Source organism: Eleginops maclovinus, chromosome 3 (genome assembly GCF_036324505.1).
Source record: "Eleginops maclovinus isolate JMC-PN-2008 ecotype Puerto Natales chromosome 3, JC_Emac_rtc_rv5, whole genome shotgun sequence".
Classification (NCBI taxonomy): domain Eukaryota; kingdom Metazoa; phylum Chordata; class Actinopteri; order Perciformes; family Eleginopidae; genus Eleginops; species Eleginops maclovinus.
The window spans coordinates 14,786,849-14,807,436 of record NC_086351.1 but is presented as its reverse complement, the minus strand read 5'-3'; the positions used below and the strand labels follow the sequence as shown (position 1 = coordinate 14,807,436).

General features: G+C 39.0%; 1 protein-coding gene across 1 annotated transcript in view; it reads right to left on the bottom strand.

Moving 5' to 3' along the window:
- col14a1a (collagen, type XIV, alpha 1a) overlaps positions 1-20,588 on the bottom strand; it is a 106,291-nt gene that overhangs the window by 72,095 nt on the left and 13,608 nt on the right. Inside the window, exons 4-14 of the mRNA XM_063880370.1 lie at positions 20,274-20,375; positions 4,861-5,016; positions 4,540-4,659; positions 4,210-4,374; positions 3,846-4,010; positions 3,063-3,214; positions 2,019-2,148; positions 1,601-1,746; positions 1,324-1,453; positions 966-1,105; positions 81-207 (exon numbers count right to left, since the gene is read on the bottom strand). Coding sequence (XP_063736440.1) covers positions 81-207; positions 966-1,105; positions 1,324-1,453; positions 1,601-1,746; positions 2,019-2,148; positions 3,063-3,214; positions 3,846-4,010; positions 4,210-4,374; positions 4,540-4,659; positions 4,861-5,016; positions 20,274-20,375 — 1,533 coding nt within the window. The remainder of the gene's footprint in view (positions 1-80; positions 208-965; positions 1,106-1,323; positions 1,454-1,600; positions 1,747-2,018; positions 2,149-3,062; positions 3,215-3,845; positions 4,011-4,209; positions 4,375-4,539; positions 4,660-4,860; positions 5,017-20,273; positions 20,376-20,588) is intronic.

The following is a 20,588-nucleotide window of genomic DNA, read 5'->3' as shown; positions in this document are numbered from 1 at the left end:
GTGCCATTATTTGTATTCAGCATATGCAATGAGTTCCATGGTCTCCTCTAAAGCATAGTTACAGTGAAAAAATGACTTACTGGTTGTGAATCCATCCGTGAGCGGTTCTGATTGGCCCTCAGCGTACAGGGCAAAGATGGCCACTGAGTACTCACTCAGAGACGTCAGCTCACTGAGGTCATAGAAGTTCAATGGACCTACCTCCACCTGCGCAGCACAGATGTCCACAAAAACAGAGTTATGGTTATATGAAAACACAACAGTTTAATTACATTGATTACAGCCACAAGTCCTCTTAATCATGTTATTTGAAAATATATTTTTTTGTTCTGACGCAAAGGAAATTGCATTAGCATTGTACGTGCATATTTAAGCAGTTCCACTAACTTAATAGGGCTGTCCTTGACCAAAGAATTTCTTAGTTGACTAACACGACATTTTAATTGATTAACTGATTAGATCATATAATTGAATAATAAACAACGCAAAAGCACATCTTAAACGTTTGTAAAATACAGCATGATAACATATGGATTAACAAATGACTAATGGACTAAAGAAATTTGAGACGACAAATACCAAAATGACCAATTAGATTACTGGTCGACTGGGACGGAGGCAGTGCTACAACTTGTGCACATACAGTCACACACAGATAGATAGCAAGCCAAAAGAGAACATACATGTTTGATAATAGATAGTGATACAGCATGCTGATTTACAGCATGGAAAATAATTTACCAGTGCTCAATATTCATTCTTGTCTGACCTTTAACACTCATCACAACTATCGTTAACAATTAATCTCCCCTCTGATCTATTATTCCCTTCTCTATATTCACTTTTTACTCATCTCTTCTCATTTTGACACACCCTCGCAGATATAAATGCTGTCAAATATAATCATATCTAAGTATGATGTCTTAAACATATAAAAATCATCGAGACACGCTTGTCACACACACCTCCTTCTTGACTGCTCCGTCCGTCTTGACCCACAGGATACGGTAACCTTTGACTCCTCTGGGCACAGCATCCCAGCGGATATGGGCGGAGTTGTGAGTGATGTCAGAAAACTGTAGGTTGCTGGGAGGACTTAGGGGTACTGGGAGAGAGAGGGCATGTTTTTGAATGTATGTTTGTATTTTCCTTTAGCTTTGTTAAAACCAGTTTGGGTTTTAGACAGACTGAGGATATGGTTGAAACTATAAGATTTGTTTTCCAACCCTTAACTTTCCAAAGGGTAAAAAAAAATGTTTACAGTTTAAATTAGAATTGAATTTAGGTAAAGTTTACAAAACAATGTGCATGTGCACTACTTACATGTCGTTTTTTGGATTGTAATAGGGTCACTGGCCTCGTCCCCATACATGGCGTAAAGAGTGACTGTGTATTCAGTGCTGGGGTTCAACCCATCCAACTCCAGCTCTGTCACTGAATCCGTTATCGTTTCCTAGGAAAAAAGACACACAAATATAAACGTTACAGGATTAAAAAAGACGCTCAGCTGCCAAGTTTCTGTTTAAAATGTTAAATTGTGTTTCTTGTTTCAATATATCTTTTATTTTTGTATTATTTGGTCTGTTTTTTTCTCCACTACCTCCTTCTTTGTAAAGTCTCCATCATCTATGAGCGGTGCATACAGAAGCAGATAGCCAGAAACTCCATCCACACTGTCCCATCTTGCTTTCATGCTGCTGTGAGTCACATCAAACAGCTGGAGGACCGTCACTTTGGGAAGGGCCACTACACACACACAAACACACAACAGCACAGTTCAATGAAGGAGGAAACATAGTAATAAACCAAGTCTTTTTTGTTTAGTAGGCCCTAATTAAAAACTTTTGGATTGGCTGCTGTCATGACGGCATAGTTTTCCATATGTCTGGCTTCTATGACTGTCAAACTTAGAAACCATCATTATAAACTTGTGATTTCAGATGTGGACTGAAGCATTAGCGTTAGGTTTTGTAAGTTAATTTCGGCGACTGTGTGTTCATGTGTTTGAATAAACTTACGGGTTGTTTCTGATCCTCGGAGAGCTTCGCTTGCCTCGTTTGCATACACAGCAAACACAGCCAGCTGGTACTCAGTGACAGAGCTGAGATGCTGCAACACCACTGAAGTCTCACTACCGTCCACTACCGCCTGAGGTCCAGGAAGTGTGAGCGGGGGTAGGGTGTACGGTGAATGAAAGGGACAAAAAAGAGGAATGGGGTGCAGAGATGGTAAAGGGAAAGAGGAGGGGGGGGGAGGGGGACGAAGAATGGCAGAAAAAAACAGGAAAGGGGTGCAATAAATGCGGGAAGATGAAAAATGACACATGGAGGGGAGGAAAGAGAGTTATATAATAGGAAAAGAAAGGAAACACAATCGATTTATTAAACAGGATAAAGCCAAAACGTCCAAAGCAAAATAATATTTTTCATTCTAAACTGTATGGATGACAGTTGTGATACAGATTAGGCCCGGGCTGAGCCAGCTGGAAATGTCTCCTCAAATCTCTCTTCCAAAACATCTGGTCCCCGTAAAACCAGCTAAGCGAAAGATTTAATGGTTTCTGTGGTCAAATGTTCTGGAAAAATCAAGCAGGTGCCTCTATCAGCCGGGGTATAATTTTTCTAGTTAGCCTTCTTCACTTGCAGGGATGTTTATTGTAGATGAGTAGTGAATGGAAGGACGGGAGAAAAGGTAAGGATGAATAATGCCACAAGCGTCTCAGCGAAAAACTGAGCTTAATTCATACCCTTGCCAGAAGACCCAAGATACAGCAACTCCCACTGGTGTATTAACATTGATGGAAAAACAGAGCATACCCCGGCCTAAACCCCCCTCTCTGTGCCACTCCTGAGTCTTTTCACTTCGGTGTTAATTAGATCTTGGTTTCGTTTCTACGTGTTTTCAGATGGCAGACTGCAATGTGGGCTTTCATTGACAAGGTCATTTCTTATTCTTACATAATCAAATTTTTTTGTAGTAATTACTGACTCCATTAGCTTCTAATTTAAATTTTGTCAAGTAAGAAAAAGTAAATATCCCTGTGTTCTTAACACTGTATGTACCTCCTGTGGTTCTCCTCCGCTACCAGGGTAGTAAACCACTCTGTATTTCTCTACGTTTCCGGGGGCGTGGCTCCATGAGACCCTAAAACTCCGGGCCGTGACTTCTGATGTCACCAGCTCAAGTGGTGCTCCTGTCGTCTCTGGTATCTGTTCTGAACAAATAAAGAAGACGAAATGTGAGGGATAAGACACAGATTGCATCCGATTATGAATAATTACTCCCAGTCAGGGACTTTAGGTAGAAAAACTAACATGCATTGAGAATCTCAAGTGAGTAAATCAATTAAGACTTGATTAATAGTTTCAATTTTAATTAATCTAATTAGATATCCAGGACTGGATTCGCACTTCCATATGAAACCCACTTCAAAACTATAGCTGCTGCTAGGCTTGTGATTTCAAAGTGAAATGTTATAATCCAGTCATGCAAGAGCATTAGGAAGAGCCAAAGTGATTACACTCGCAAATAGTTTACTTGACTGCTAAAAAAAATATTTTACCTTAACTTATCTTAATATGCCTCGTATAATCAGCTGTAAGGGATATATCTCACTTGCATGCGCTCACTGTTATTATACTATAGGTATCAGCACAAAAAATGCATCTATGTGAAGGTGAGAAAGGATCCACAATTTGAACTTTATTGATAAGACAAGTATTTCTGCCACTTTTCAAATGAATGCCTTACAAGAGACACAGTTTGGAACAACTGTAAATACTTTTGATTTCCAACATGGCCAGACAACACAAACAGCTTCCTCTCTAGTATAACCCAGCCCTTACTCAGTTTAATGTCCTTGTCTTGCTGCTCCACTTGTTCACACACAGTCTTGGTAAGACCCCCTACGATGGAGCTCATGACGTTGAAGTCGGCCACGTTGTAGACGTGAGATTCGCTTGGTTCTGAGGCGATGGAGTGCAGCTCATTCTCATCAGCATTCTTAACACCTGTGAAAGGAAATTCAAATTTATGACTTAGCATCAAATGTAAAGACAGCACTGTCAGACGGTGAGGTATTAAGTTTGATAAGTTCAAAGAAAAAGGGTGGAGACTCAAAGTGACAAAAACTCTTTTTAACTAATTGCTACACATTTGTGACTATTCCTAAGATTCATTGTCTTTGTGTGTGTGTGTTCCCTCCCTCACCAATAGCAAACAGCTCAACCCCAGCATTTCGAAGGCTCTCTGCAGGAGGTATGACATCATCCTGGGACTTCCCGTCTGTAATGAGGATCCCTATTTTAGGTACACCCACACGGGAGCCAGACTCGGGCTTGAAGCAGTTCTCCAAAATATAGGTCAACGCTAGGCCTGGAAAGAGAAAGGGGGAGGCATAGAAGAGGGATTAATAAACAAGATATCAAAGGTTTGTTAGGAAGTTTTTCACTTTTGTTAGGGATTTTTTCACTTCCTTCCAAACTAAACCCACATTAATAGCTTAGCATAATAACTAATAGCGTCAGTAAAATCCAGCACCTGTGAGAGTGTTTCCTCCCTTGTATGGCAGGTTCTTAACGGCATCAATGACAGCATCTTTCGTGTAGACAGCATTAAGATGCCACTCTATCCTGGGATCCCCACTGTATTGAGCCAGACCTGCAATCACACACAGTAATTATATTACTACAGGTCATTCAATTCTTCAAAGTTGAACACCAAACACTGATAATCAAACAGATTTTGAAGGACAAATATTAGGGTGTATCTGAATAAAGCAATAAAAACACAGACATCAGAAGAACATATTGGTCCCATGGTGTACCCATCTGTTCAGGAGGGAAAGTAGCGGGGACCCACCTATCCTTGTTTTATCGATGCCAACATCAAAGGCATTGACCAGATTCTCCAAGAACATGCGGACCAGCCGGAAGTTGAGCCGACCGATACTCCAGGAGCCGTCCACCAGGATTATGATGTCCGCAATGGCCTCAGTGTGGCACACAAACTGATCGACTACAAGAAGGAAAGAAGATACAAGATCACATGAGACAAACAGAGAGAAAAACCTACTTATAAGTGAATGAAAAGATAACTCCATTGATTTGTTTTTTACTTATGCTGTGCAGGTTTAAAAAAACACAACTCAGAAAAACACAATAAATGCAAACCTTGAATCAGCAGGTTTCAGGGTGTCTTTATTGAACAAAACACATACTGTAACTCAAATAGCCTGAAAAAGAACTTTAAACAATGTAAAGTCACACAGAGCATTAGCTTTACATACTACAGAACAATGAAACTAATGAAAACACACAATGTGAACCTTACTCAGCCGCCATACTGAGAGCCTTCTTCAAAATATATGATGTTTCTTGCCAGGATCTCCCCCTATGTCCTCTTCCTGAAATTAGTCTTTACATTAGTTGTTGATAACAAATTCACTTTGTATTTAAAACAGTTTTACAGGGAAATAAATGCGAGGAAGATTCCACATATATTATTGAGGATAGATGTGGAAGCAGGAAGATGCAGACACACATCCTTTCAGTAGCTAATTTATCACAGTTCCATAACTGCTTACTAATGTACTCTGCATGATATCCTTAAAGTCTATCCAGTTTTTCAGTTGCTTCATTCATTTTTCACCTGCCAACAAAAGTAATAGTGGATCATCCAGAAAATGCTGATCAGGTTAAACAGTTGTGTTTAAATGGAGAAAGGCGATAAAAGAGAGTGCTGACCTTAGGAAATTAGAGTTATAACTTGGATATTTCGCTCACAAAAGTATGTCTAAAATATAAAGACTGGAGTGAAAATCCATCAAACTGACAAACCTTTGTATCAGTTTGTGACCCTTTTTTCCCCTTTTAACTATCAACTGTAAAATAATTCAAAATAAAACAAGTGCAGTTGCTGTTTGCTTGCAAGAGGAAGACATTTCCTCCCCAGTGTTATGGGTATTTTATGGGTCACTAATGGACACTGAAACTGCAACACAGCAAAATGTATGTGAATTTTACTGTACTGCTTTAGCGATCATGTCAGGCTAACACTATCTTAAGATTGAAAGCTATAAAAGACACATTGTCTAACGTTACGCCATACAGGAATTTGCTTCAAGAAGTGATTTTCCAGACAGAGCCTTCTGTCTGCTGCCTGCTTCTGTCTGACAGTTTACACCATCCATCTGCTGCAGACGGCAGACGGAGAGAAGTGAAGACAACAAGGTCAAGAGATAGCTGGCGACTGTCTTTGATTTGCAGATGCACACTGTAGCATAAAAGACTGAGGTGTTTTATTTTTATATATATCCTAAGAGATCCGGTATACTCTTTTAAACAACTTACTTATAAACTATTAATGACCCATCACAATAAAAGTTGTAGCTTAGTATGAAAGTTTTTGCAAAATGGCAAAAGGCTGAGAGGCCAACAAGCGGAAAGATGATCATTTGTAAAGTTACCTTTCTTACAAAACAAACAAGCATGGCCTTTAAAGAAGCTCTGAGGTCAAACAATAGAAAGAAAGAACCACGAGTGAGCACCAGGAAGGCTTCTTTATGAGCAACACACAAAGAACAGCTGAGGAGCTATTCTATAATTTAAAGTAATACACTTTGAGAGGGTGTAAGTAACTGTGGTTGACACGGTGGGTAAAAAGAAAGACGACGAACTTAATGGTTTGAAAGATCGGGTCAGAGAGTGGGGTAGTGTGCAATGTCAAAAGCCATCAAGACAAACAGAGGAGATGTTAAACAGAGGATTAGAGGGTCGTAATTACAGCTAATTATAGCTTGCTGGTCATTCTCTGCTCTATTGTTGGCAGAGTGGTGAGACTGTCCTTCAACTAGACACAACACTGCTGTTTTACATATGAACCAATAATCAAGGCTGCCCCTCTGCTTCACATTATCCCAGCTGATGTCTCTAAACAGTCAGTTTAGTTTAGTCAACGGTCGCTCTTCCATGAAATCCTTCTTTTATACTTTCAGAAACAATTTCCATAATTGCCAACGCCACATAATCTTTCTTAGTAAACACAAAACCCTGAATCATCGTTTTAATGTTATTTCATTCTGCCCAGGTTGTGTGACTTTAAATTGGAGTGTGCATTATTCACAATAATTCCGTCAGTCAACCGACAGTATGGATAAAAAGATGTCTCTGCAAAACCTTACTGATCTAGATTTGTTTTAAATGCAGGACATTACTAAGCATGTAGCCATTCATTTCATGCTACAGGTAAAAAATAATGATTTATAGATAAACTGGACAGTTCCATCATCCTGCGGGATTAACCTGGGCCATCATGTTGCAGATGTCTGTTAAACAGACCCATAGAACACGATTGTGGAAACACGGTTTTACACACACCATGGTGTTTCCCTTCAAACAACGTCACGGAGAATGCTTCAAATATCATAGTACTGTAGTTGCCATTGGATTTTCTCTTTCCTGCTCTCTGTCTGAGAGCAAGACAATAGCGGGATTGTCAAAGGTCCCTACGCTCCTTCTAAGCCCCATCTGCCTTTCTTCTTCTCCTCATCAACTCTATCCTGCCTTTTCTCTTTCCGTCTAACACCTTCGCCTCGGGTCAAAGTGCAGTAACTGGGGAACAGTAGAGAATTGTGTCTGTGCACACATGAGGGATAACTAAGTGTGTGAAAAAAAGAGAGCAAAAGCAAGTGAAGCAGGAAGAAAGAAAATCATTGAGAGGGAAAAATGCAGTGTTTGGGTTTGATGAAATACCGCAAATATATTGACATATTATGTGGTGCCAAGTCTTTTTCCTTTGTAGGAGTCTACGGTTACTCTTCTCTGCTTCTCTCCACAACTCTCCCTCACTCTGTTCATTTATGCGGCTATCTAATAAAAGTCCGGCTTTGTTTGGCACAGAAAAAAACACTCCGATAACTAAAACAAACTGCCACCACACGGCACAAGACATGTCAGTCACAACTAAAATGTGTGTGTGTGTGTGTGTGTGTGTGTGTGTGTGTGTGTGTGTGTGTGTGTGTGTGTGTGTGTGTGTGTGTGTGTGTGTGTGTGTGTGTCTCCTGATTTTCTAGTCACGATTGCATTCACAGGCCTTCATTTTTTTACAGGCCCCTTAAAGTAGGGATGTCACAATTAAGGTTATGTGATTCTTGGATGAAGATTCAAGTCAAAAAGGACACTTGCCAATGTTTTAACTTGTTTTCACATGGTGTATTAGTCATGGGATGACGTAGCTGTAAGCGAGTAATCTGTCAAACCTCGATATTTGTATTCGATTTAACAACCATTTTAGTTACACTGTCCGCTGATGGTTTCTTACGTCATAGATGGCAGAAATACTACTGCAGTAGAGCTTGGCTATCTCTCTACACCTCAGCCAGATGTTGTAGCTGAAACTGTCTTTTCAGTCAACCAAAATGACATCTTGGTCAAGTATTTTCACTTTCATACCACATTACAGCGGGTTTCACCATGGAAATTAAATCAAACAAAGTGTTAATGTTAGAAAGCCAATTTTTTCTTCTTAAATCAAACATTGTTCAGAAATGGATGGATCCCCGCAGTCACCACGTTGAAGTCATTTCAGTTAAAAAGTTCAAATAAATGTGAAATACAAACGGTCAGTCCACCTTTTGAACCTAAGCTAGGGTTGTTGCTAGCTTCAGTGCTAACATCCTCACTTTAATGAACAGGTGGAACTTGGCCTGGGTCTTGAGGAGTTGTAACCATAAAAAATATTTTATTTAGAAAAGACACTGCCATCAATGAAACTATTTTTATACGAGTACACATTCGGACAAGCAGCCATAATAACTAGCATGCGAGCGTGTGATTAGACCGAATGTCCACCTGGGGTCCATGAGAGAGTGAGCGACTACATTTTACTACCACGGTCCACAGTGCTGTGGGAAAAATGATGTGGCTCCGAGACAATTGCATGAACTTGTGTGGGTGTGGAAGAATGAGTATTAAAAATGTGAGTGCAACAATGGTATCCACTGTTAAATCTGACTGCTACTCCCTTTTTGAGCAAAGACAGACATGCAGGGACAGAGACTGAGAACAGAACTTGTAGATACTAAAAATACATTATATAGAAAACATATGTCTTAGTTAGTAGTAGTAAAACGTGTAGCAGTGCACACACTGACAAATAAAGCCAACATTAAAATACAGGCCAGACTGAAAACAGCTTTGTCATGTCCTGCTCTGGAAGACACACACACACACACACACACACACACACACACACACACACACACACACACACACACACACACACACTTGGGGTAGTGAGAGTTATGTACGCGCAATCCACAAACAAATAAATACAGAGCACATCTTCAAACACTTGTGTAGTTAAGAAAACTTTTTCTTCCTCTCCCTGCTCACTCTCTCTGCTTTCATTAACAGTAGCTCTTCTCAGCCAGCTTTGATTTACAGCTGACCTCCATTTAGCCAGGGATCAGACAGAGTGTGCTGTCATTTCAATCTCTCTCTAGTTAGGTTTTATTTCCCTCGCCACTGTGATTGTGTTTCAATGTCTGGAATTAACATAGAGAACATTAACGCCCATGCAAATGGATGGACAGTAGCAGCGACACTCCCCACATCAGTGAGAAGATTTCCTTCATTTGCTTTGCAAAGGTTTGATTTCAGCACAAACCTGCTTTACAGAAGAGCACTTCACCTCCAAGATGAGGCTAATTTATAACACAAAATAACTGGACATTTATTCAATCAGTCTAACACAAGTTGATCTGTTTGATTTTGAGGTATCAATCCACTCAGTATTAAAATACACTTCAGTGAAATGTGAGGTGGAAATTTTAACACACAGTGGGCGAGCTACCTCTTTTATGGTCACCCCTGTACAATTTTCTCAATATATTACTCCAGGATGAATAGCAATAGGATCTTTTTCTCCTGTCTGCTGTTTATTATGTAGAACCAAATGTTTCAATATACTGTAAGCAATTTCCTGTATTTTCTAGAGAAAAATGTCCACTTTAAATCAATACAGTCTGGTCCTTTCCACCTTATCTGCTCATGTGTAGGTGTGCTCTGCCAAACTGAGATGAAACTGTGGATAGCATTTAAAGAGACAGACACAAGAAGTGAAAAATTGATCTCACTAGAGAGGTTTCCTTACATATGGACAACTGTTTAACCATATGCACCAGAGACAATATGTCTTGTAATCATATACCACCAGAAGATAATATATATATTTCTGGTTCAGTGCCTGCAAATGTAAAAAATTTCTAGCAAAAAAGGAAAATCAAAGATATATGAAACCCACAATCGGCCTACAGCCAGAGGGTTTTTTATTCCGTACATTTCAAATGCAATAGTGAGGCATTCATTTTCAAAATGTAGAGCTTACACTCTAATATTTTTCCCATTTCTATCAATATTTTTTACTAAGAACGTCTTATACACATTGTTTTTATTTCTATTACTTTACTTTAAGTCAGGGTTGTCCTTAAAGAAATAGCATTACCTCATGACAATAAGTCTTATTATTGATAATTCACTTTTTAGTCATAACTGCAGATAGCGATCATGTTTGATCCAAAACTCTAAATTACCTACCTAATGGACCTTCAGTTTGTGGACCCCTTTTTTCAAATTTCTATCCCAAGGCCAGAATGAACTTCAATGTTCAATTTGTGAGTCAATGTGGATGAAAAAAAAGTGAGAGAGACCATGGAAATGTACAATTAAGTTCACACGATATGAACAAACTTCCATCAGATCTACTAAATGAACCACAAGGTCAGGATGTTTTTGAAAAACAAAAACTGTGGCATTCGTAAAAAAAAAAGTGAATATCTGAGTACACTTTATTGCTTGAAAACACATCTTTTCTAAAAAATAAAACATAGCAGATGCATGGGTTGACAAAAAATAGTACTAGCGTTCATCTCGATGTCATTAAAAACCTGAGCGTGAACCAATAGAGCTTTTGGCCTGCTTAAAGAAAGCTTACAAAAACAAGACGTTCTTAGTTTTGTTGGCTGGTTTATTCCATCAAGACACAGGCAGCTGATTGATACACCTGTCATTTGCTCAGTGGCCCTCAGAGCGACTCAGACAAACTCAGCCAGGCACAAACAACATTCATATTCATCTGTGAGGCCTGTGGGCTTATGGGAGTCAGTGTGTGAGTGTGTGACTGAGAGTGTGTATTTTTGTGTAGGAGTGTGATGCAGTGAGTTTTAAGGTGTAATCCGACAGCTGTTTTTAGGAGATTCGTGTCGTCTCACCAGAGACCTTTCCTTGCTTGGCCTTCTGATCTTTAATCCACTGTCTTGTTCTGTTCCACTTCACTGAAAGCAGAGACGCTCTGAGTGAACAAACTTTGTGTATGCTGAAAAGAAACATGGTCTATAAACTGTCTGTCTCTCACTATCGCTGAGTCTGTCACTGTTTGTCTTCCTCTAATATCCCTGTCTGCTTACACATACACACACACACACACACACACACACACACACACACACACACACACACACACACACACACACACACACACACACACACACACACACACACACACACACACACACACACACACACACACAGCACCCACTTATTGAACTGGGTGGGTTTCTATTACGAAATTCATTCTTATCATGTCTGGTTATTTTTTAGCTCCATGTACACATTGTAAGCACTTTAAAGATGGGTGTGGTTGTCAAACTAGGCTTTTTTGTGACACCAGTTAATACCATAATGGCTTACTTATTAATTCTTCAGGAGACAGTTTGCCTGCCAGCCCACCCCCTGTTTTCTATTTAGTTGTTTCTATTCTATTTATTTAGTTTAAGTCAAGCACAAGCAGCTATTTATTTGACAAATGTATATAATCATCAAAGCAACTTCTGTGGCCGAGTCAGGAAACTGTGCACCGCAGCTCAAATTCAAAACATCTTGGAAATATATATAAAAAAAAGAACTATGGTTTGGCACTATCTCACAAAATACAATATTAACTTTAAAGCCACGATCTTCTGAGCAATGAATGGCCCTCTCCAAAAACACTTCAAGTTCTGATGTGCTCTTTTCAACCACAAAGTGTCAACAATCGGGATCACAAGAGTTGGAAGATCAGGCTAAAAGGAGGAATGATAAGATAGTAAAGAGGGCTTAGGGGAACAATAAAGGTCAAGAAAGGTTAGGCAGTAAAACTAAGTAGAGAGATAAAAAAGAGTGTAAAAGGGCATGAAGACAGGATGAAAGAAGAGGGGCTAAATGCATATTGAGGAGAGAAAAACATTCAAAACAGAAGGTAGGTAAAGTTAAGGGACCACTAAAATCATTTAGATAAATAGTTTTTAACATATAAGTCACGAATGTTACCCTAGTTACGCTGCTAGAAAAACAGTCTGTGGATTAAAAAAAGGAATTTGGGTTCATCATCCGGGCTCTATAAATATCTGTTTAACATATATTGGACATATATTCTGACAGAGCTTGAATGTGGGAAATTCTGAAAAATAATTGAGGAAATACTTTGCTGTTTCACCTCTAATGACACATATCAGATGTAAAGCTATGTGTTGCGTTTAGGCGGTGTTGACTACAATAACCTTATCCAACTTTAGTTAATGTACAGTATTTAATGTGAAGGTTAAATAAAAATTGTGCTTTTCCACAAACTAATTGTTTTCTATTTGGTGCGTTCTGATTAAACTACCTGTGCAGTGGGGTTATTTCTGCATAAAAAACATATTAGCTGGTGTCGCTTGTACCACAGCCACAGAATTATACAGTGTGAGTTAACTTTTTTTGTGACCAGGAAGAGAGAGAGCAGAAAAGCCATAGCAGGGGGAACAGAGAGGAAGGAAGTGGGCGCTGATTATTCTAATTAACCCCTGCACTTAAGAAGTCCTTGCCACTAATGACCGAAATGCCATTAGCACTTCCACACATGCACTTGTTAACCACTGTCATACAATTAGCTCAACTCAGCCATGAACCCACTCACTTAATCGAGGACAAGGACAGAAGTCTGGGTAGCAAAGAGACCACACACACACACACACACACACACACACACACACACACACACACACACACACACACACACACACACACACACACACACACACACACACACACACACACACACACACACACACACACACACACACACACACACACACACAAGTCCGAGTCCAAGTGAGCAATAGCTGATCCCCTCCAAAGTCTCTGAACACACATCCAATGTGTGTGGGGATAATATTTCTGAAGTTCCTCACAACAGGAACAATTCAGCAGCTGGAATTTGTCCAAAACTGAATGTAGAACACAACTTGAGATAATGGAAAAACTGTGATGAAATGTTCCTCTCAAAAGGAACTTTACCTGGGTTCAGTCATTGACACCTCACTTTTCATTTTGGTTTATTTTTATGCTTTCTATTTAAATACTCTCTTCCCCGCTCCCCTTTCTTTGCCCTTCACACTACACATCAGCTCATATCAAAACTGGGCATTTTCACATCATTTGTACGATCAATTTAACATTTTCTTGGAACATTTCATGTTTTTTTGCGATGACAGGTTTTGACAGATGTTATGCTCTCAAATGGAAAGAAGTGATGTAATTTTTAAAAGGTCTTTAAAGACCAGTTAGTTTGTTGCCCGCATATTCTTGAACAAGCTGCATGCATTTACTGTATTTGCCTCCATTCAGTTGTGGTATGGGTTTTGGCCTCTTGACTCAGTCTCGCTGGCAATTTGTCAGAATAGTGACACATCTCTTTGGCCACAGACCTTTGACATCCTGTGTAGACACTGAGCATCACACCGAGTGAAAAGAGGCCAGAAATGTTATTAAATACAGGGCAAAATCCACACGACAGAGGAAGTCTATAACTGGTTATTCTGGAATCTAATAGGACAATAAATAAAGTAACAAACACAGGCAGTCATACAGATATGCACACACACACACACGAACAGAGAGATGGAGAGATGTAGACTACATGAATGTTAAACCTGGGAATTAACAATGTTATAAATTTAGAAGGATGAAAACACACACACACACACACACACACACACACACACACACACACACACACACACACACACACACACACACACACACACACACACACACACACAGTGTGTGTGTGCCAAAGCTAAAATAAATGATAATGTTAGGAATTAAGGTTGGCTATAAATATAAAAACCTGGCTCTCCAGGTGTGTTTTTGTCACCCTCTGCAGATGTGATGGATACTAGAGGACTCTTTCCGTCTCTTTAACTATCAGAGTGGTGAATGTCAACTGAATCTCATTGGCCTTCAGTTCAACTTTAACTACGTCTGTCCCTGGGGTTCAATCTGAGAGTCTGCCTGTGTGGGCGCTGGATCAGAGTGAAGAAGGCAACACTTGGCTCACATCCCATTAGGTAATATTTATTGAAAAAGGCAGAGCAGCATAAAGGAGGGGAGAGGCTTTGCCCTCCATTGTTAACGTTTTCAAACTTGTTGGTGTATGCTTTGGGCCTGGTGCTCTGATTGCTCTATGTACAAAGCCTAAAACAAGGCAAGTTGGCCATTTAATTAGAGGATTTGTATCCAATGTTAATCTAGTTAAGTGAAGCCAAATACAATCAAGCAAATTAAATATAAGTGGGCAATTGTTAACTTCTTACAATTTAATTTGTTAATGTGTTTCAAAGGTAAACTAAAACCCATTTAGACAGATGTTTTAAGAGTGTGTAAGGTTGATAACACACTGTCAATGGTGAAAAAAAAACACAGCAGAGAAACCAACATTGAATCAGAGAATCTCTTCTGCAGGGCGACAGCCATCTGTTTTACTACTGGAGGATACTGACCCACGTTTGTAAAAAATACAGTCATGGACACACCTGCAGCACTCTTCTACACACACAGCTGTCCAAATAGCGTTTTTTATTTTGGAGGAAACATTGTCAGGGTCAATTTCTAATAAAATATATGAGCGTCTTGCACAGTGGACGACAAGTAGATTTGTTCTTGATTTGATAAGCAAAACAAATATATTTACTGTTACTGACTGCCAGACTTAATTTAAATAAAATGCGGATAAAACAAGCAGCAATGGTTGAACTTTAATACAGTGGATACAAATCTAAAATAAAGCCTTTTATTGTATTATAATTTATTTTTTGAGGGGATGAACAATATTTGACAAATATCTCCTTTATTGCACCGTTTAAAGTAAAGTACGGCAAAGAGAAAGAGTGTGATGAATTTAAAAAGATCCGGGAATCCTAACAGGCTGTTTGCTGTTCATTTGTATTATCAAAATGACAGTGCTAACATGCTGATGTGTACCCTGTTCATTATAGAGGTTGAAAACTTTTAGTATTTAGAACACAACGTACAGCTAAGGCTGATGGGAGTGTGATTACATTGGAAAGTAAACCTTATTATGGAGCTAAGGAAACTAAAAGACTTGTACCATGAAAATCTGTACAAATTACATTTGAAATCTATTCAACAGTTGTCGAGAGATTTGACTTATTTATAATAAGTAAATGGTGGTGCTACAAGAACAAATGTAATGTTAATCCATCTAAAACTGGCTAAGATATTCTATACTGGACTAAAGTAATTTATCAACCAATGGAAAAACACATCTCTACAGCCATGATGCAGTGCTAAATAAACAGTAATATTTCAAAAACTTATCCACAAAAAAACATGTATGATAATTATGTATAAATGCTCAGATGACAAATGTGAGAATTGTTGCCGCAAAAATCTTTAGAAAGTTTCTTTAGGCGATAAACCAAAATGGAACCACTGAGAACAAAGATGGCAACCTACTGAACTGACGTCAAATAGCCCCATATGTAATAGCATTACACACTGTCTGATTGTCTCAGTCAAACTGGAAGAAGTAAAAGTTTATATTTGGACACATTGGACTGTGGGACTAAAGTATGGATGTCACTAAAGCACTGAAACCGCAATTTCTTAATGCAGCCCGGTGATTCAGGAGTCCAGAGGGACTCTTTTGTTGGCAGAACGGACAGAAACAAGCAGTAAACGAGTGGATGAAAAAGTTTGCTGGCACTCCAGCTGCCAACTAGTTTTTAAAAATAAAGTTTTTATTCATTACATCTCTAATTTCTGATCATTTAGTTATAAGCCCATAACTTCAATCTGACCTGTAGTTATGATAACTTCAATCTGACCTGAAGTTATGATAACTTAGATGTACTAAAACACGTTGTTTTTTTCTCTTAGGGGGTGAAACAAACACACTAGTCTCCTCAGCAAGAAAAAGGTTATATAACTAAATATTCAATGAAGCAACTTCTCTTTTTTTCATCAACCTATAAATGACGCACAGTGCACACACATTACATTTAAAAACGGCATTAATATTTTCTCACTGCCTATGTCTCTGATTGACCCAATATATGCCCCTGACTCTAATCACACTTCCTGTCTTTAAATCCCCCAAAAACTCCACCTTTAAACAGTTAAAGGAAAGAGTTCACATATGTTTTCAAGTTTCCTATTTCTAATTCAATTGTGAAAGGAAACATATTATCTGTCCAGTCAATTCATAGTAATTACTGGAGGATTGTTAGGGGCAGCTAAAGATAAGGTAATTATGCTTCACAGTAATTATGGTTCACTGATGACCCGAAGGAATAACTTCACTGATTTGACAGAATGATATAACCCTTTATTTATCTGTAGTGAATGCATACAGTAGCTCAGTTACAATGTTTGATATTCATCTGATTTGCAGTCTTCTATCATACAAGTTCCTATCCCGTTGAATATTTTTGAATTCTTATCCTGCAGCATAACCTAGGTTTTTAAATCAGTGTAGCATGTCTTGGTGTTTATCTTTTCTTTGCAGACAATGACACAACAAAAAGAAAAAAAAGTCTGACACTTCCAACTCAGAGAACTTATATTCAAGGAGAAAAGGAATTCTCTCCACATTTTCCAGCAGTCTGCAGCTGAATCCGGTGCTTAAATCACTCATTGATTTAAAGGCTAGAAAAAAATTATTGGATCCGCTCTCCAAATGAGATTGGACTCTGGAGTCCCTGACCGATGGTTCGAATTTTAGACTTTTAGGGTGCAAACCAATATGTGAAAGACAGAAAACAGGCTCAAGTAAAATATCTCTTTTAGAAACCTTTCTGTTTGCTCAGAGTCAAGCTCAATGACACCACAAGAGCAGACAAAACATTTGTTTAATTTAGAGCTCCTGGAGAAGACAGTCTGTATTTATTTCAGAGCAGCCTGTGCTAACACTCGGCAAGGTACGGTAAGTAATTTGTAAACTATCTTCACAACCAAAGTACGTGGTTAATCTAGTCATTTTACTGAGAGCGGAAGAAGTTTCATGACCCTTCCATTAGGGCCCTCTCCCCTGTACTTTAAAACTCAACCAATCAGCCAATACCCATGCACACATATGCAGAATTCAAAACAGTGTTGTATTTCATGCAGGAAAAATTCACATTTTATAGCTTTTTTATATCAGTTAATATTCACAGTATATTCAAACTAACGTGTCATTATGAAAAAGAAGCTTGAGAGCTAAACAAAATCCCCACAGAGGTCTGAGCCAAACATACAAAGAAAGGGTGTGCACACAAAAAAAGACCACTGACTTGTCTGATGTTTGCAATACACCCTCCCACCAACCATCAGAGAGGAGATGGCACTATGAGCCAGCTGTTAATGAAAGGTTTTGTAAACAACCCACCCCAACATAAAAGCAAGCTGATTACTACTCTGGAACAAAGCAGGGATGTACTGGGATAGCATTGCTAATTCACACACAAATGTGCCAATGCACGCATACACACACACACACACACACACACACACAACTATCTCTTTGGATCACTGTGGGACGTTGGTATTATCACTGCCAAACATAAATACACACCCACAGCCTGATGCAGAGGAAGAGAAAGAGAAGCAATCACACATTACAGTGCAACATAAAAGAGCAGTCTCCAAAGTGAGACATTATCATCACACTATAGTACACACAGCTGCACACACAGCCACCAATACACACAATACATGAACAAATTCTATTGAAGCACAGCAGGATATTATCATAATCCCCAACAGGTACGAAGCAGAACAGCAATCAAGGTCAACTCCACTGCAGTGACTGATGAGTGGCTCTGATAACAGCAGACTGAAGGAAATCCACTTTTTAATCTACCTACTGACAGGAAGAGAGGGAGATGAGCAAGAAAAAAAGAAAAAACATCAAAGATCTAAAGCCGGTTGTTGGTGTGTGCAAGCATGCATGTCTTTAAGAGAGCGATAGAGAGAGCATCACAACAGTGTTTCATTATTTTTAATTTATTATAAAGTTACAGTTTCAGTCCCGGTTCAATGGAAGTTCAAATTTTGTGAATAAGTGCATTTTTCTAACTAGGTGTGTTGGGTAAGGGACACAGCTGTGCATATTTTTGAAAAAAAAACAATAACAGCCTTAATGATGCTCTGACTCTGTGTTGCCCTCTATGGTTGAAGAAAGCACAAATTAAAATTTAATTTGGAATTGCAAAACAATAAAAAATGTCTAAACGGGAATTCAATTAGCACCAGCCACCTGCCAATTACTCACTGTCTGGTACCACTGACAGTGTTTACAATTCTGAAGCGCTCTACAGGTCAAGTTTAAATATATCTCTATCCAAAATGTCATCTCATTGTGTGAAATTGTCAAAATGAGTGTGTAAATTATGACCAGTTTATTCAGTCCCTTCTTGAGTGTATGTGAATGTTTGTGCCAAGTGTGAAGAAATTCCCTCAAAGGCGTTCCTGAGATACGAAAAGAAGACGGACAAACAGAGAGACAGAGGCATGAAGGGAAGGAGAACCCTATAACATAAAGCCTCTGGCCTCAGTTATCGCCATTGCAGATGCATGAAAATTAAGTGGCCGGTAAATTATTCAGTGATGAAAAAAATTAATTGTGAGTCCAATACTTTTCCACAGCTCAATCAGTATGCAGGTTAATCCATTGCATAATGGCACTTTAAGTGCTACCAGAGATTGCAGTCAATGTAAAATTTCCTTTGATTTACTATCGATTTGTTTTCATCTTCACCAAAGAGCCAATTCATTATGTATTCACTGATGCAAAGTGTCTATAAATAAGTTTTATTACATGGTTAATTGCTCAGTGATTTTCTCGTTCTCTCTCTTTCAGTGTGTGTGTGTGTGTGTCCCTCACTTGCTCCATCAGTATTGGAGTGCACGTATACAGTAGCAAGAGGAAAATTATATTGTGCTAATATAAAAGGGTTATAGTCCATTGAAATTATGGCACATTATGAAGGCAACCTGAAGATGGACTTCTTTAAACCATATTCAATAAGCACAGCATACTGAATAGTATTATTTCTCTATGACCATTACCCTGCACACAGAACACAATTAGCAGCCAGCAACAATGCTTAAATATTAAGCCCTGGGCACTTAAAAACACACAGATAACCATATCACACAAAATCAATGCTACTGCAGCCAGAGATTCCAAGTTGAACTTTCGGTATGGTAAAGATATCAACACAGGGTCGTTGCTATGCAAGCAAACAAAAGATGAAAACGAATGCATTCCTCTCTTCTCTCGCATTTCAGCAGAGGTTGAAATATTAGGCACTTAAATATGAAGTCATAGATGCTGCCAATTAAAAGAACAACTTCGTTGCAGTAGCAAACAGACAGAAAGCCAGACGGTCTTGTAGAGGAGGAGAGCTCAAATTAACATGCAACCGCACGGACACAAGTCAACGTCGTGGCTCACTCATTGACTAATATAAAAGTTTCACAGTCACCTCGCTCAGCATTGCATATGCTAAAGAGTTCCCAGTGTGAATGATTCAGCATTGAAGCATAGATGGTTTGGACTCTATTCTCTCACTTGGTGGGTAAGTACACCACCAGGCCGATGTCTGTCAGGGTATTTATTCAAAAGGTGGATTCTGCTTTAACAGGTTGCACATAAACTCTGCATGGGGAAAACATTTCATAGTGGGATCCAAGTGGACACGGGCAAACAGCAGACTCAGATTTTGCGCTTTGTGATTTATGGAGCTGGTGTGAAGAACAACTTTGATGGCTGTGTTTCCTTCTTTCAAACATCACTATGGCAACACAATTCCTTAAGCAGATTCATACACAATTTATTGTGTGTAAATGTGTAAATTGATTTTGTGTATGGCCTCCTGTCCTGGAAACAGTGTTTATGTGTGTTTGTCCTACCTCCAGTGACCTCGTTGGCATCCTCAGGAGATATGACGGACTCAGTCAGCCTCTCGGGCTGAGTGTGGTCTTCTCTGTCACTCTCACCTCTCACCGCTGAAGCTAATAACACAGATTAATCACATGTGATTAGGATGGGTCTACATACAGATAAGGAGAGCACATGGATTAATAGAGATTTGTGATTAAAATAGAGGGGAAGAACTAAGAGTACATTATAGAGAAGATAAGAAAAAAGCGAAGAGGCCAAAACAAGAGTAAATAGGAAAGGTTCATCTTAATATCCCTCTTTCATTCCTCTAGCATCATTCACCT